General features: G+C 43.7%; 2 protein-coding genes and 2 long non-coding RNA genes across 9 annotated transcripts in view; 1 reads left to right on the top strand and 3 right to left on the bottom strand.

Moving 5' to 3' along the window:
- IRAK1 (interleukin 1 receptor associated kinase 1) overlaps nucleotides 1-4,988 on the top strand; it is a 33,375-nt gene extending 28,387 nt beyond the window's left edge. For 3 of the 6 annotated variants that reach the window (XR_013542283.1, XR_013542282.1, XR_013542284.1), the window contains 3 exons: nucleotides 1,191-1,404; nucleotides 2,896-3,186; nucleotides 4,142-4,988. Coding sequence is in view for 3 of the 6 variants with exons in the window: in XM_020793067.3 (XP_020648726.3) it covers nucleotides 1,191-1,404; nucleotides 2,896-3,018; nucleotides 4,142-4,194 (390 nt within the window). In the remaining 3 variants the exon portion in view is untranslated. Of the gene's footprint in view, nucleotides 1-1,190; nucleotides 1,405-2,417; nucleotides 2,731-2,895; nucleotides 3,187-4,141 lie in introns of those variants that run through there. The other 3 variants (XM_020793067.3, XM_020793065.3, XM_020793066.3) reach the window with 2 other exon arrangements.
- The window catches only part of LOC140704727 (uncharacterized), a 33,005-nt gene extending 20,345 nt beyond the window's left edge, over nucleotides 1-12,660 (bottom strand). Inside the window, exon 1 of the long non-coding RNA XR_012084099.2 lies at nucleotides 12,471-12,660. This is a non-coding gene — a long non-coding RNA (uncharacterized LOC140704727). The remainder of the gene's footprint in view (nucleotides 1-12,470) is intronic.
- LOC144587108 (uncharacterized) lies at nucleotides 609-2,730 on the bottom strand. Its single transcript, XR_013542287.1, has 2 exons — nucleotides 2,027-2,730; nucleotides 609-1,865 (listed from the first exon to the last, which is right to left on the bottom strand). It is a non-coding gene; the product is annotated as an uncharacterized LOC144587108 (long non-coding RNA).
- TMEM187 (transmembrane protein 187) lies at nucleotides 6,700-7,880 on the bottom strand. The gene has a single exon (XM_020792944.3). It carries the CDS (start codon nucleotides 7,649-7,651, stop codon nucleotides 6,824-6,826), a length of 828 nt encoding a protein of 275 aa, XP_020648603.3. The 5' UTR covers nucleotides 7,652-7,880; the 3' UTR covers nucleotides 6,700-6,823.
- Nucleotides 12,661-14,101: the final 1,441 nt, after the last annotated feature.

The following is a 14,101-nucleotide window of genomic DNA, read 5'->3' as shown; positions in this document are numbered from 1 at the left end:
ATCTATGCTGTGGTGATGATGTTTTATGTTCATATGAAGCCTATTCTCCTTTTACATCACTAAACTTACTTACACATGCCATTTGTCTCTGCTTGCTGAGTGTGTGCTGTTTGTACATGCACATGTACATGTGTCTTACCACTGACCAACATTCAAGCTGCCTGCTTTCTTTTCTTTCTGAATCCATTCCACCCAAACTTCTTAGTAGTTGACATGTCAGCCTTCCTCAGTAGGTTAGGAAGAGCTCAGGCCAACTGGCAGAAACAAGCATTTTACCCTCATATAGCGGACTGCATTTACCACAACTCCCCCTGCTCTTTTCTTAGATAACTTTGATTTATAGGTGAAGCATAATTTTTCTGCAATTCCTTAATCTGGTATTGCACCTTTCTCATCCGGTCCTCTAAAAAATTGGTCCAAACTATGCTTAATTTACAAAGTAATTATTACACATCTCTTGTGTTAGTTGTGGGGAACTGGAACATAAACTTTGAATATCCTATTATTAGAGCCCATCTGTGCACAATATTTAGACTGTTGAGGGTCAATGTTAACTTGCTACTTCACAGTTATAGTATCCCTCTCTTTGGACCCTTCAAATTTAAACTATGGGGGTGATTCAGAATTTTTGGAAGGTCCCTTTTGTACTGGACTGTGGAGCTTCCAGGGAGTTGACTATTATACGAATCTACCTGCGAGGATGAGAAGTGGGCTGGTGCCAGCTGGTCTAGTACGTGGCACCCTGACCCAAGTTCTACCTAATTGCTTTGGTTTCTTCTGCATCATCTGCTTTATACTGATACCAAGATGTCCGCAGCTAGCCTGTAGTATTTAATTCACCACTGTCTTTACATGTGATGGCTGTCCTTTGAAAGAGCTTCATAAAGATGTGAGAGGAAAACTGGTTCTCTCATAGTGGTCAGGTCAACACATTCACTGTTACCCTGTTTCCCCAAAAATAAGTGAAACCCCGCCCTCCACCACTGCGCAGCAACCAGAAGATGGCATGCCTGTATTTGAATAAATGTAGCGTTGTACATGAAAAAAAAAAACATCCCCTGAAAATAACCCTGTCTTATTTTGGGGGAAAAACATGGTATATTATCTGTTTCCCTTTGGATTTCTAGGTAATGACTATGCCCTGGAGCTTATTGCTAAGAGGCTGAGATACTTATTGCTGTTCCTTACAGGTGTACCAAGAGCTGGAAAGGCAACAGTTATTACTTTATGGGGAATCTTCTGCATCTGTGCTACCTTCAAGACAATCACATGTTCCACAAGAAGATTCATACCCTTCCCGACCTTTGAACCAACCTGAGGAAAGTGATGAAAGTGTAGAAGCCAACATTGGGTTGGTGAGCTACAGAAGCGTCCCCAGAGGGAGTGTCTCTCTAGGCCAACAAGGTGAGAGACTTTGTGTGTCCATCTACTCCTTTTCCCACCCCACATGCCTCCTTTAGTTAGCCTCCGTTTTTTGACCAAACACCTATTGGCAAATGACAATCAAGTATTCAAAGGCAAAAACATGAGCAGCTTGTAGCCTTCTGGATTATGATGGTCTACAATTCCCATCAATCCCACACAACACAGCTAGTGAAGAGGGATTGTGTGAGTTGTACTCTAATAATATATGGACACCCCCTCCCCTTCCTCAATGTAATGCATTTATTAAGTACAGGAAGACCTATTGGTCTTAAAGAAATGTTAATGGTTAGGATATTTTTTTTCTTAGCTCTTATCTGAATTGTTAAAGATTGTCCTAACAACTTGAAATCTTGCCTGAATATGAGCCAAACATACCTAGAAAATGATAAAAGGCAAAAGTTGATTTTTGGACTACAAGTATAAAGAATGTGCACCAGCATCTGAATTAGGTTCACACAAGTGCCATATCTACCAGATGTCAGTCCTTATGGTTCTGCTCTTTCCTGTGTGTGTGTGTGTGTGTGTGTGTGTGTGTGTTGTGTGTGTGTGTGTGTGAGAGAGAGAGAAATGATGCAGTTCAGCTTTTAAGCTACCAACTCACATAGTCATTTATTCTTGGCTTTGTTGTTTGACTGTGAACATATAGGACCAGTTCTACATACAGGAGGCCTAAGTTTTAATGCTTATCATGTCTAAGCCTGGGAAAGGTTTCCACCACATCCCTAAATTAGTCATTTGTCCCATAGATAGTCCACTGTGGCCCCAGTGCAGCTCTGAAGGTTCCTCACTTGTACTGTAGCCATTGTTCGGACAATGGTTTGACTTGGTATCAGGAAGGCTCCTGTTATATATATGTTGGTGCCTCACTGGTTTGTGTATTTTACTGTAAAGTGTGTAACTCTTGAATCACCTCTGAAGAATTACGGCTCTTTTGATAGCTGCCAGCATTCTTCATTTTTTCAACATTTGTTTTCCTATTTCTTGTTTTGCAGAATGCTCCTGTCCTGCATTGCCTGACATTAATAAACCACATCTCCAGTTTAAAATCATTAATCTGTCCCTCATTTACTTTCATTTATTAAAATACTGTAAACTTTGCTTTTCATTGCAACATTCTCAAGGGGCTCTTAACATTGCATTGAAAACATTAAAATTTAACTAACTAAATAACAGTAAATCTAGAGTAAAATAGCAGGAGCACCTATCAACCTTTGAAGAAACAACAGTAAAATATGGGCATTTTCAAACATGCAGGAAAACATTTTTTCTCCCCCCTCCCCCCAATCTGACATCTAGGAAACCCCAACTGGCACAAATGGGGGAAGGAAAGCAACTACCAAGAAGGGCCCTGTTCTTGGTAGGCGCCCACCTTTACTTAGAAGGGGAGGGACACCCAGAGCTGGGCCTGCAATGACTATCTTATCCCTGGGGCAGGTTGCCACTCAGTGATTGGCTGTTTTCTCCCTGCAGATGACTCTGCCCCTCAGATCATCATCAACCCAGCACGGAGGCGCTTGATGAAACAGCTGGACCTCTACCACTATGGAGTGCTGAATAGCCTAGATTTATTTGCCTCTGTGCCTCCGGGGGAAGGTAGTCTTCCCACTTTTCTTCTACTGCTGCAGCTACTTTTGGAAGATGGCATTATTTTCATTTCAACTTCAAAATGACCCTATTGAATTAGGGTGGGACGGGCAGCATTGGGCAAACCAAGGGTCATTTTTCAGATTTGCCAGCAACTTGAGGGCTACATTCCTAAAGGTGTGGGGCTAAATTGCATGTACAATGTTTGTATTTAGAGGAAAAATATTCAGTATGTATGTATTGTAAGGGTTTCTGAAAAAAGAGAAACCCCTTGTGCCCTCTAGTGACCAAAATATATATATTTAATGTATTCATGAAGGCTTTCACGGCCAGGATCTAATGGTTGTTGTGGGTTTTTTGGCCGTGTTCTGAAGGTTGTTCTTCCTGACGTTTCGCCAGTCTCTGTGGCCGGCATCTTCAGAAGACTGGGGTAGGAACTCTGTCCATGCTCTGTTGCTCTTTGTTTGATAGTTGAATATTTATAGCTGTGGGAACAGCTTTTGTCTTTTTTCAGGAGATAGGGTGATCAGTATGTTTTTGTTGTGATAAAGGGGGGGAAGAGATTATCTGTCACTCTGATTGATGGGTGTCGTTAGCTGGTCTTTTTTGTGCAGTGATCCCTGGCCCCCTGGCACTTGTGGCTGGGTAGAGTTTGTTGACCTTTTGCAGGCTGTATTTTTCAGAATTGGAAAATTGGAAAATTCAGATATCCATAAACATAAACAGAGCTTCAACAGAAAGGAAGAGGGCCTAAAACTAAACACGGCCTGGCTCCCAATTCTGAAAAATGCAGCCTGCAAAAGGTCAACAAACTCTACTTTGGGGAATTCTTCTCAGGATATGTAGGGCAAGCTTTCATTGGAGAACTAAACCTAGAGCCTCTTTCACCAAAAGGAGGAATCATCTTGTCAGTCAGTGGCAGCTGATCTGCAGAGCAGACCCAAGTTTTAGGACTGTCTGTTCCCTCACTGCCAGTGCTCTATGATTTTGATTTTTGTGTTCTTGCAGTGAGTGTGATAGAATGCCCTGTGGCAGCTGTGATCTGTATACTCAGAGGGGGAACTTAGAAGGGTTATGTTGCGCAAAAGGGTGGAGCATTGGTTGTAAAGTTTTCTCTTTTTGCCTTTTCCAGGGGATGTTACAGAACCTCCTCGTGAACCTGAAGAAAGTGATGAATTTCAATGATGAATTTGATGGATATGAAAGGATTAAAGTTCTCATTGCGCTAATGGCACTTTGCAGATTATAGGGACTCTGCTGGTTGGCTGGCATGCGTAAATGCGCTCTACCAGCCATCTTGTGATAGACTTGTTTTTCATGGAATCTGGCACCAGGGCAGCTGCATGATTCAAAACAGGAACTGGAGTCTATTTCAGTGGGGACCAGAATCTGTACATGAGAATTCAGGGGGACAGTACTTATTATGTGGATTTTACTAGTGTGATCTCCCCCAAGTAGATTCCTCACTACACACAATTTTTTCTTGAACTGGTTGTTGTTGCCATTGTGTGTCATCAAGTCATCTCCAACTTATGGTGACCTTATGAATGAGAGATCTCCAAAATGTCCAGTCTTCAACAGCCTTGTTCAGCTCTTGCAGACTCAAGCCTGTGGCTTCCTTTAGGGACTCAATCCATCTCTTATTTGGCCTTCTTCTTTTCCTGCTGCCTTCAACCTTTCCCAGTATTATTGTCTTTTCCAGAGAATCCTGCCTTTTCATGATGTGCCTAAAGTAGGGTATCCTCAATTTCTACATTTTTGCCTCCAGCGATAGTTTAGGCTTGATTTGATCTAGGACCCACTCATTCTTTCTGGCAATACAGAGTATCCACAAAGCTCTCCTCCAGCACTATTTTTCCCTGTCCAGCTTTCACACCCATACATGATGACTGGAAATACAAGAGTGTGGATTATCTTGGTCTTGGTCTCCAGGGATACTTGAACTGATACAAATAATAAAACATTTTATATATTTGTAACTAGTCTATGTCCTTCTGGTTTTCAGATTATACTACGCTATCTCCAGAGATAATGGTTTATTTAGACAAGATACAGGATGCACAAGTAATTGTGAAAGCAGCCTGGAAAGCCAGTGATCTTCTCTCCACCATAGTGGCTAAGGGGGAAAAAACTAACAGCAACCCTGCATGCAGTCTGGAAATTCTACCTGTTGTCCCCTACCCCACCAGCTTTTCCAAAGTGGACATTCAGGGGTTACTATGGTATACAAAGCTCAAAGCCAAATAAATATATTTACTTGTTTTAGAACTGGGCTCCAAGGCAACCTACTATATATTTAACAATGAGTGAAGATAGAAACATAGGAGGTTATAAATATTAAATGATTAAACTCAGTATTAAAACAGTTGAGTTCCGAACACCTAACATTGCAATTAAATAATAATCATATTTTTCAAAAAATAGACCACATTTGTTAAAGCCCATCAACAGACAGGCAGATGCATATGGGCTGCCTGAATAGGAAGGTCCTTTTCCTGCCAATAAGACAATGAGAAAGAGCTGTGCTAGCTTTCCCCCAGAGACTGACATTGTTTGGTAGCAGCTGCCAAGAAGGCCATCTCTGCTATCCCCATTGAACATGCCTCAAAAGATAGCAGAACTGAGAGGAAGGGCATCTCCTGCGGATCTCAGCCCACAATGGATAATGGGTTAGGCAATTGAAAGGGCAGATTTCATGTTCAGAGTAACTGATATTTAAAAAATGAAAGTACTGAGAATAGCCTGGCAAGAACATGTTACAATATGTTAGTCTTGATGTTACAGCGGTGAGAAGAACAGTTGCCATGTCTCCATAGATTGAATTTTTATCGATGTGTCGGATATGTGTCGGATATCTCTGGCAATTACTGCAACTTGAGTCTTCCGGCTCCAGATTGCGAATGTAAATGACTAGAGGAAATTAAACATGTATCATAGCATTAGCACTCCCCACTCCCCACCCCAACCTCCCAACCACGACACAAAAGTACCACATTGCACTTACATGAGCTGGACTACCTGCTCTGAATAGAGGCATATGACGAGTTAACTAAGGCCACTTAAGCTGAAAGACAGTACATGTTGCAGGAGTTTGTAAGCCTGGCAGCCCTTAGTGATCTGGGGATGGGAAGATATCATATGATGCAGAACCTTGAGTAAGCCAGTTGTTTTGGACTTCAGTTTCCAGAAACCCCAGCCACAATCAGGATTGTGGAAGTTGCAGTTCAAAACATCTGGCAGTTCTCCAGCCCCTGTACTGTGTTATCTCTATAGTATAGCAGAGAAATACACTTGTTTCCCATGGCTTTCAAAATACAGTATCTTTGTTTCTTTATTGGTTGTCTGCACTTCAGTTCTCTTCTATTGCAGGAGGAGAAATGCTGAGAGTGGAAATTCTTTCCCCATGAGTTTAAATGGAGGAGCTAAAATCCTGAAACGTTAGGTCATTTTTCAGAGACTGCCACCTCCTTTTACTCAGCCACAATCTTTCCAATCAGCTGTGAGCCAGGGTATATTCAACAGCAAAGGTATCTGCCAGTAAATACTGTACCCAGTTTTATTCCTCTAGCATGGATTTGTAAAAGCACCATTACATGTCTAAAGCCCACAGGTGGAGGCAGGAAATAAACTACATGTTATAGAAACCAACACTCCTATTATCTTATTTCATATTTAGATAAGCTGGAACACTTATTTTTATGATCTGTTTATTCTTTCAAATCTGACCATTTTACATCCTTTGTCCATTATGCCAGTGGTTGTTGTCCTTTAATAACAAGGCTATAAAGTTTGGTTATTAAGATTGTGGATTAATTCATTGACACTTAAGCTGGTATTTTCTCAGTCGGGTAAAGAAAAGAAAAGCACACTGGAATTGCAGTACATCACAGATCTTGGACCAAAAATGGCCAGTGAAACGGTGGAAGGGTGGCCACCTTGCCAGCTCCTGGTCCAACAGCTTGAGAGTTACAAAACCCAGGCAAGAAACCATCCCCAGTATCATGATCCAGGCGGACATGGCATTGCCCAGATGCCTCTGCACCTTCTGTGCCCTCCAAACAACAACAAAGATGTGTCCAGCCAATGCCAGCTCAAAACCTTGGTTGTGAAGCAATGCCAGAATATAGCTTGCCAATGAAGTAACTTCTATAGCTAGAAAAGTCCTGGTTTGCCAACCGTACTCCAGGAAGTGGCACCAGACAGCAGCCCAAGCAAAAATTGGCAATGTCAACCACTGATCCAAGATAGCAGCCCAGTGATGCTGCGTCCAGAGCCTAACCCATTGTACAGGTCCATACATGAGTGCCATGAGGGCAAAGACCTCCTGGAGGTAGTGCATCGGTCCATCCCCGTCACCTGAGGGCAGCCAGTACCAGCCCAGAAGTATGTAGGCCACATTGACTAAGCAATTGGCAGGCATGGCCAAAATAGCCGGCAACTCTGGCACAGTGGGTTCAGCATAGTACTCATACCCAATCTCCGTATGAACACCATCCAGGACCCCTGAAACTACAACTCCCACACAAAACACCAGACCTCCAGCAACATGCAACAGGGCTTCTCTGCCTCCTGGTTTCATAGCAGTCTTTTCCAAGGTCTGGCCCGACTTTCTCTCCGACAAAGGCCGCTCTACCGCTTCCATCCTGATTGTTGCTCCACGGCTTGAAAGCTTGCTTGCATAAGTGTGTGTGCGCTCTTTGAATTCCTTTCTTCCCGACTGTGACTTCACACAATGTAAGAAGAAAATCTGAAGTGGAATGACACCTCGGGCAGGACAATTTCCTGCCTTGGTGTGGATTTTGACTCTCCACCCACTCCTGACAGGGGGGAAAAAAGGGAGCCGAGATTGGAAGCACCAGGGACTGTCACACTTTTATTTTGCAAGCTGAATGTGCTGTTGGCCTTCCCCCTTGTCCACAGCCCTTCCCCTCCCTTCCCATCAGACTTCAACGTCTGTGTAGGACAATGTTCAAGCGCAGGTTCAGCCTGTTTCCTTGGCACCCGCTCTAGTCATGCTGATTCCAGTGTTTGCAGTTATGAAACAGCTGCAGTGGCAGGATTGGCTGTCAGTGACATCACCACGCAGTGGGGGAGGGGGGTAAGCTTGTTTCCTTCCAAAGATTTTGCGTTTTTGTAACCATGGGGATAGTAAGACTTTAGACTAGATGGTCCCTTGGGCTCAGACCTGCGAGACATGTTGTACTTCAAAGTACAAGCTATTTGTTGCAGAGGAATTACTGCTGCCATATTTTTCAAAAGAACAAGGGGGGGGAATAACCACAGAGTGGCATGATTTTATGTACTCTAGTGAAAAAAGAAACCTGCAGCAATGTCCAAAAAGCAAGTTCAGTTAAAAGTAATTGAAGAAGGTTCCAACTGAAACACAGGAGGCATGTGGCCCTCCAGACATTGGTGGACTCTAATGCTCTTCTCCTTCCTCAGTGACTATCCTGAGTTGGGGTCTAGAGCCATGTGGAAAGCTACCCTTACCCCATTCCTAATCTAATGTTATTCAGTCATATTTCAAAATGTGTTTGGGATTTGAAGCAATATAATGAATAGCCTTATTTACTAGTTACATCCCACCATTCCTTCAAGAAGATGAAGACTGGATAGAGTTTAGCCTGTACAGTAGTAGATCATGGAAAGAGCAAGTGAGTTGGGGGTACTTGGTGATCTTCTTGGCTCAGCAGCGTCGGGACCTGGATCTTCCCTGTCCTAGTCAGACACTACCACGAATCAACCACACTGGGTGCCCTATCCTAGGGCAGATCTATGTGTTCAAATGAGTATTCTGAAATCTGTGCTTGCCCAAGCAAAATATTTGTGGCAGGGGGGCACTGGGGAGGATTTTTCTGTCTTTAAAACAATAAAGATCTAAATTCAACATACCACAGGGAGAACTCCCTTTGTCTTCCCTCCCTCTTTCAGCTCTTCACTCAGCTTGAACATTCAGTGTCAGTCTAAGTAAAAGGGGGAACAGAGGTTTACAGTGGGGAGAGACCAATTCTTCCCATTTCTGCTAGATTCTATTGTTCCACCAGGCAAAGTCTAGCATTAGATACCACCCAAAACAAGTAGAATCATATTCTTATACTGCGTTTCCCCAAAAATAAGGCAGGTTCTTATATTAATTTTTGCTCCAAAAAACTCATTAGGGCTTATTTTCAGGGGATGCTTTATTTTACAGTCATGTTATCTTCTGGTTGCTGCACAATGGTGGAGGGCCAGGTTTCACTTACTAGGGCTTATTTTTGGAGTAGGGCTTATACAGTATTACGAGCATCCTGAAAAATCTTGTAGGCCCTATTTCCAGGTTAGGTCACATTTTCAGGGAAACAGGTACATTTAGAATACAGTAACTTTCCACAACCATTGTATTTTCTAGCCCATAAAGATCACAAAAGTCTCTTCAACAACAAATGGAACATTCACTATTTACTCTTAAACTCATCCTGGATTTAAGTTAGACAAGAGTAATTTCCCCATTAAAACTGTATCCTTTATCTTACTGTGGAACATTATCACCTTTTTTGGCTAATCAGATTTTCTACTAATAATCTCAAATCATATTATTCTTGGTGATCTGTTAACGTTTACATCCATCTGTGTAGTAACTCATACATGGTAAATCTACTGCCCAAGCACTTTCATTTGTAAGAAAACAGCTATATAGACTGTTAAGGACAGTCCAATGCTGACCTTAAATAGAAACACATATACAGTCCATGAACAGGAAAACAACTATTTCCTTGATGTCCATTTTAAAACAATTGTAGTGGTAAAGGAATAGTCTGTTATATTTGGCACCTAAGGAGCTTGGGATAACTAATTTTATGGACAATAACCTCCACAATTTCCCAGCTACCATAGCCAACTGAAATGGAAATGGGGTCATAAGAACCCAGATGTTGTTTTTCTCCTTATCATATATGCAGCTCCAAGTAATTCTGAGTTCCTGAAACAACAGAGTACATTATTTCTATTGAAACAGCAACAAGTTAATTACAGTAAGGATGGATGCCTGTATGCATCATGAACATGTGGAAATGGATGACCCCCTAACAGTTTCTCTGCATTTTTTTCCATGCTTCATTTGAGAGCTGCTACTCAGCAAAAGACCACAGTTCGGTATCTTGTGGTTTACAGAAACGTAGCCAGGAAACCCAGTTTTCTTTGTAAAGGAAAAGACGGTTTTTGGCATGGTGAACAGTGGTGAGGTGGTGTGCACCTGCTTTATTTCTGTTTGCTGCTGTTAACAATGGTAAAACAAACTCTGGCAGGATCATCCAGAGATGCTGGGCAATTTGAATTGGTTCCCCATCTTTCACTCTAATACGTACTCAATTCCCAGCATTCTGTTCACAGCATGACCATGCAACTCATCCCCCAGATGTAGCTACACTCTTTAATGAGAAAAGACCTTATTTCCACCCATACAGTGTGCTATGAAGTGCACTGCCTCTCTTACCTTCCTCATATAAAGGTAAAGCTGTCTGTGTAATAGTCACCTAATTTTTAAAAAATGGCTAAAGCAAAGCAAAAAAGCAAAGCGTGCTGCTTATATACCGCCCCATAGTGCTTCAAGCACTCTCTGGGCGGTTTATAAGTTAATTATGCAGGCTACACATTGCCGCCACCCCCCTCCCCAGCGAGCTGGGTACTCATTTTACCAACCTCAGAAGGATAGAAGGCTGAGTCAACCTTAAGCCAGCTACCTGGGATTGAACCCCAGGTCGTGACCACAGTTTTGCAGTACAGCGGTTTAACCACTGTGCCTTTGCAACTAGAGTAGGCCCACAAAATCAGTAGGACTTAAAGGGGATTTGACTCATCAAATCCCCACTGATTCAATGGGCCTACTCTAGTTGTAACTTAGTACTGGGTTTTACCCTCTGTAATACTATTATTGATCTTATTACTGCTTGTCTAAAATAAGCTAATTTTGAACTCCTGTTGTTCCCTCCTCCCCTATCCGTCCTATTTGCTTTCTAAAAGGTTTTAAAAGTGCACTATTACTGCAGCATCTTTAGAATTAACAAGTCTTATTTGGCACAAACCTTCATGGATGCAGTCATCTTCCACCACAGCTTGTGCCACATAATTCTTTGTTGTAAAGTGTGTCTAAAGATTTTCTCCTGTTATTGCCGCAAGAGACTGATGCATCCTTGGGAAATAATTATTACTAGAAACTGTTGTCTGTTTTTGTTTTGTATGTATGTATTTCTTTATTTCAATTTTTCCTTTTAAATAACCTAACTGAAAAGATAAACGACTGCAAGCATGGATCAGAAAAATAGATAAAACAAAAAGATCCTTCTCCAAACAGTTACAAGCAGCTTCCTTATTTCCAGCACTAAATCAAATCTAACTTGTTGATTCCCAAACCAATTTCTTTATGTGGCAGTTTTCTCCTAGAGCTTGTCTAGTGAGGTACCCTTACTGGGGGGCGGGGGGGGGCAGACAAGAGCTGAGTAATTTCATAGTTAATTCACTTCTAGAATTCGTACATTAGCAGTTTAACAAACCCCTCACCTGGCCACTTCCAGTCATTTAAGTAACACCGTTGATTATGTACCTAGTTTTTTACCCAGCACTCTACCTAGAAAAAGTAGCCTGCTCCTACAAGTATTGATACTGCTAGACTGAGAAAGAGGAGGAAATCCAGCAGGCGAAACGGAAAACAAGTGTCCACATGAATATTTTTTAATGAGGGAGGTAGCACCTCCAACCTCTGAACCCTAAATACCTGGGAATAAACCACATTAATCCCAGACGTACTTCCTTCCGAGGAACCATGCTCAGCACTGGGCTAAAGATTTATTCTAAATAAGATTTAATAGACTGCAACGCACCTCAATTCTCTGAATGTTTACGGAGACGTAAACACCACCGCATTCAGTCCTGACTTATTCTCTAGTCAATATATATAGGACCAAGGCACCAATATTATTATAAGGGACTATGAGAAGAAACAAAGGTACAACAAGGGGACGCATCTAGCCCCATCCGGGTATTCCTGAGCAACACCACGGGCGGAGCAACAAGGCAGCCGAACAAAATGTGTCTACGCCTGCGCACTAAGGGAGCGGTTGCTATAATAACAAATCAATGCGCAGGCGAACTCCGGGAGGCGGTTCTAGCGTAGGGAGGCGAGCCGTCTATTCTTAACGCCCATATGCATCGCTCCCACAATCCTTCCTCACCCGGGGGAAACGAGTTTGTCTTGCTTGCATAAACCTTCTAGAAACATGTATCCTAGCAACCAAAGAGGAGTCGATGCGTCATCTTGAGCAGGCACATCCGGATAGCACGTAGCGGCCATCTTGACAGACGGCTATCCCTTTGGTCGCCATCTTGACAACTAATATTATGGTAGCGCCACAGGGACAGTTAGTAACGCGCCATATTTGTTCCCGCCTTCAACATCCGGGCAATTTAGTACGTTAGCGCCATCTTACTTGATTCCCGATCCGGAATGTTCACCCCATTTTAGTTCCATTTCGAGCAGTACAAGCCGCTAGAGATTTCTGAGATCGCCATTTTGAATTGTCTCCTTGTTTACCGCACAACTGCCAATGAGCGATAGCTCAACTATTTAGAACATCCGGGCATTCAGTGCTCCGCCATGTTTAATATACCCTCCCCTACAAGAAACATCCGGGTCCTTTGTAGAGGTTTATTGAAACGAGGGAGCCATCTTGGGGCCGTGTTCCGCCCATCCGGATATTCAAGAAGCTGCCATCTTGAATGTGTATATATCCGCAGAAGCCACATACGGGGATACGCGAACCGCCATATTGAGTCGCATATAGTACGAGACGGCTATATACGGGCATTCGAAAGGACGCCATTTTGGCGTATGCTTGGAAGGGAGGGGGTACATCCGGGGAATTTATGGCGCCATCTGTTTTTCTGTTTTGTAATAGGGTTCGGAAAGGGGTGGGTCCAAGATGGCAGCTTCCAGGAAAGCGTGAAGTCTCAAATTGCGATTTTTTGAAGCACCATAGTACTCCCCTCTAATCGTAATCCGAGTGATTAAACCAATTGAATTCTTAAATGAACTTGAGGATGAAGGGGGGCTGAGAAGTCAAAAGGGAGAATTACTGCTTTGGGCGTGACTGAGAAGTAGGGGGTTGCGTGGACATAGACTTGTAACACTCATTGTGGCCTTAAGACACGCAGGCAAGAGGAAATGTCTTCTGTCCTTGTTCTTTGCATGGAAAGGCTAATTCACGTGCGTCTGTAAACCAAAAGCTAGGTTAGACATCTCAATTTTCATCAAAGATGGCGGCGCCCATTGGATGGCTATCTAGGACAGGCGCGTATTCGCCGACAGAAGGAAGTATATGGCGCCTCCCCAAAGTGTTCGTGGCCGATAGTATTGGGGAAGACGATTATTGGAGGGAGCATGGTTTTTTAAAATGAGGGCGGGGTTTCCTATTCAAAATGGCGACTCCCACATAACATTCCGTTAGTTACACTGGTTACAGTTGGCAATGGTACTGGCAAATCAGCTGGGGTCTATTGAATTTTTTAAAAAACTGAGGATCACTCGTAATTGTTTCTCCCCTTCACGCAAAAGCACCTACAAAAAAAGGGAGAGTTCCAAAGTCCACTAACATGGCGGGATACAAGCAGCCCTGCCCCCTGAAAATGGCGGCGCCCTGGTGGGAGGGGTTCCGTACAGAGGCCTCGTTTTGGCCCCGCCTACCGCCGCTGCCGAGGAAGAGAGACTCCTCACAGGCGCAAGATGGCGGCTCCCAGGGCGGCGTGAAGGCGCCTGGAGCCCGCAGCTTGCCCATCGGTGCCGTACAACGGGGGTGGATCGAGCGGCCTGGTGTGCTTGGAAGCCGGTGGGACGGAGCCCTGGCTTAGGATTCCGGGTTGGGGAGCCAGCAGGATCAGAGAGGAGGACGCGCCGGGTGGGGGGGACGAGGGGGAGGCGGCTTCTCCCTCCCTGCGGCCGCCATTTTCCGGCCGGGCAACACAAGATGGCGGCTCCCAGGGCCGGGCTCTGAGCGGGGGCCGGAGGGGGGCGGCAGAGGGGCTACTAGGAAGGAGGAGTAACTGCCCCACGCGGGGTAGTTCC

Source organism: Pogona vitticeps, chromosome 2, assembly GCF_051106095.1.
Source record: "Pogona vitticeps strain Pit_001003342236 chromosome 2, PviZW2.1, whole genome shotgun sequence".
Classification (NCBI taxonomy): domain Eukaryota; kingdom Metazoa; phylum Chordata; class Lepidosauria; order Squamata; family Agamidae; genus Pogona; species Pogona vitticeps.
Note: the sequence above shows the minus strand (reverse complement) of the source record. Positions and strands in the feature narration are given on the sequence as shown.

Excerpts from the sequence above, each read along its gene's own strand:
- TMEM187 (XM_020792944.3), bottom strand. The coding sequence starts at position 7,651 with ATGGAAGCGGTAGAGCGGCCTTTGTCGGAGAGAAAGTCGGGCCAGACC.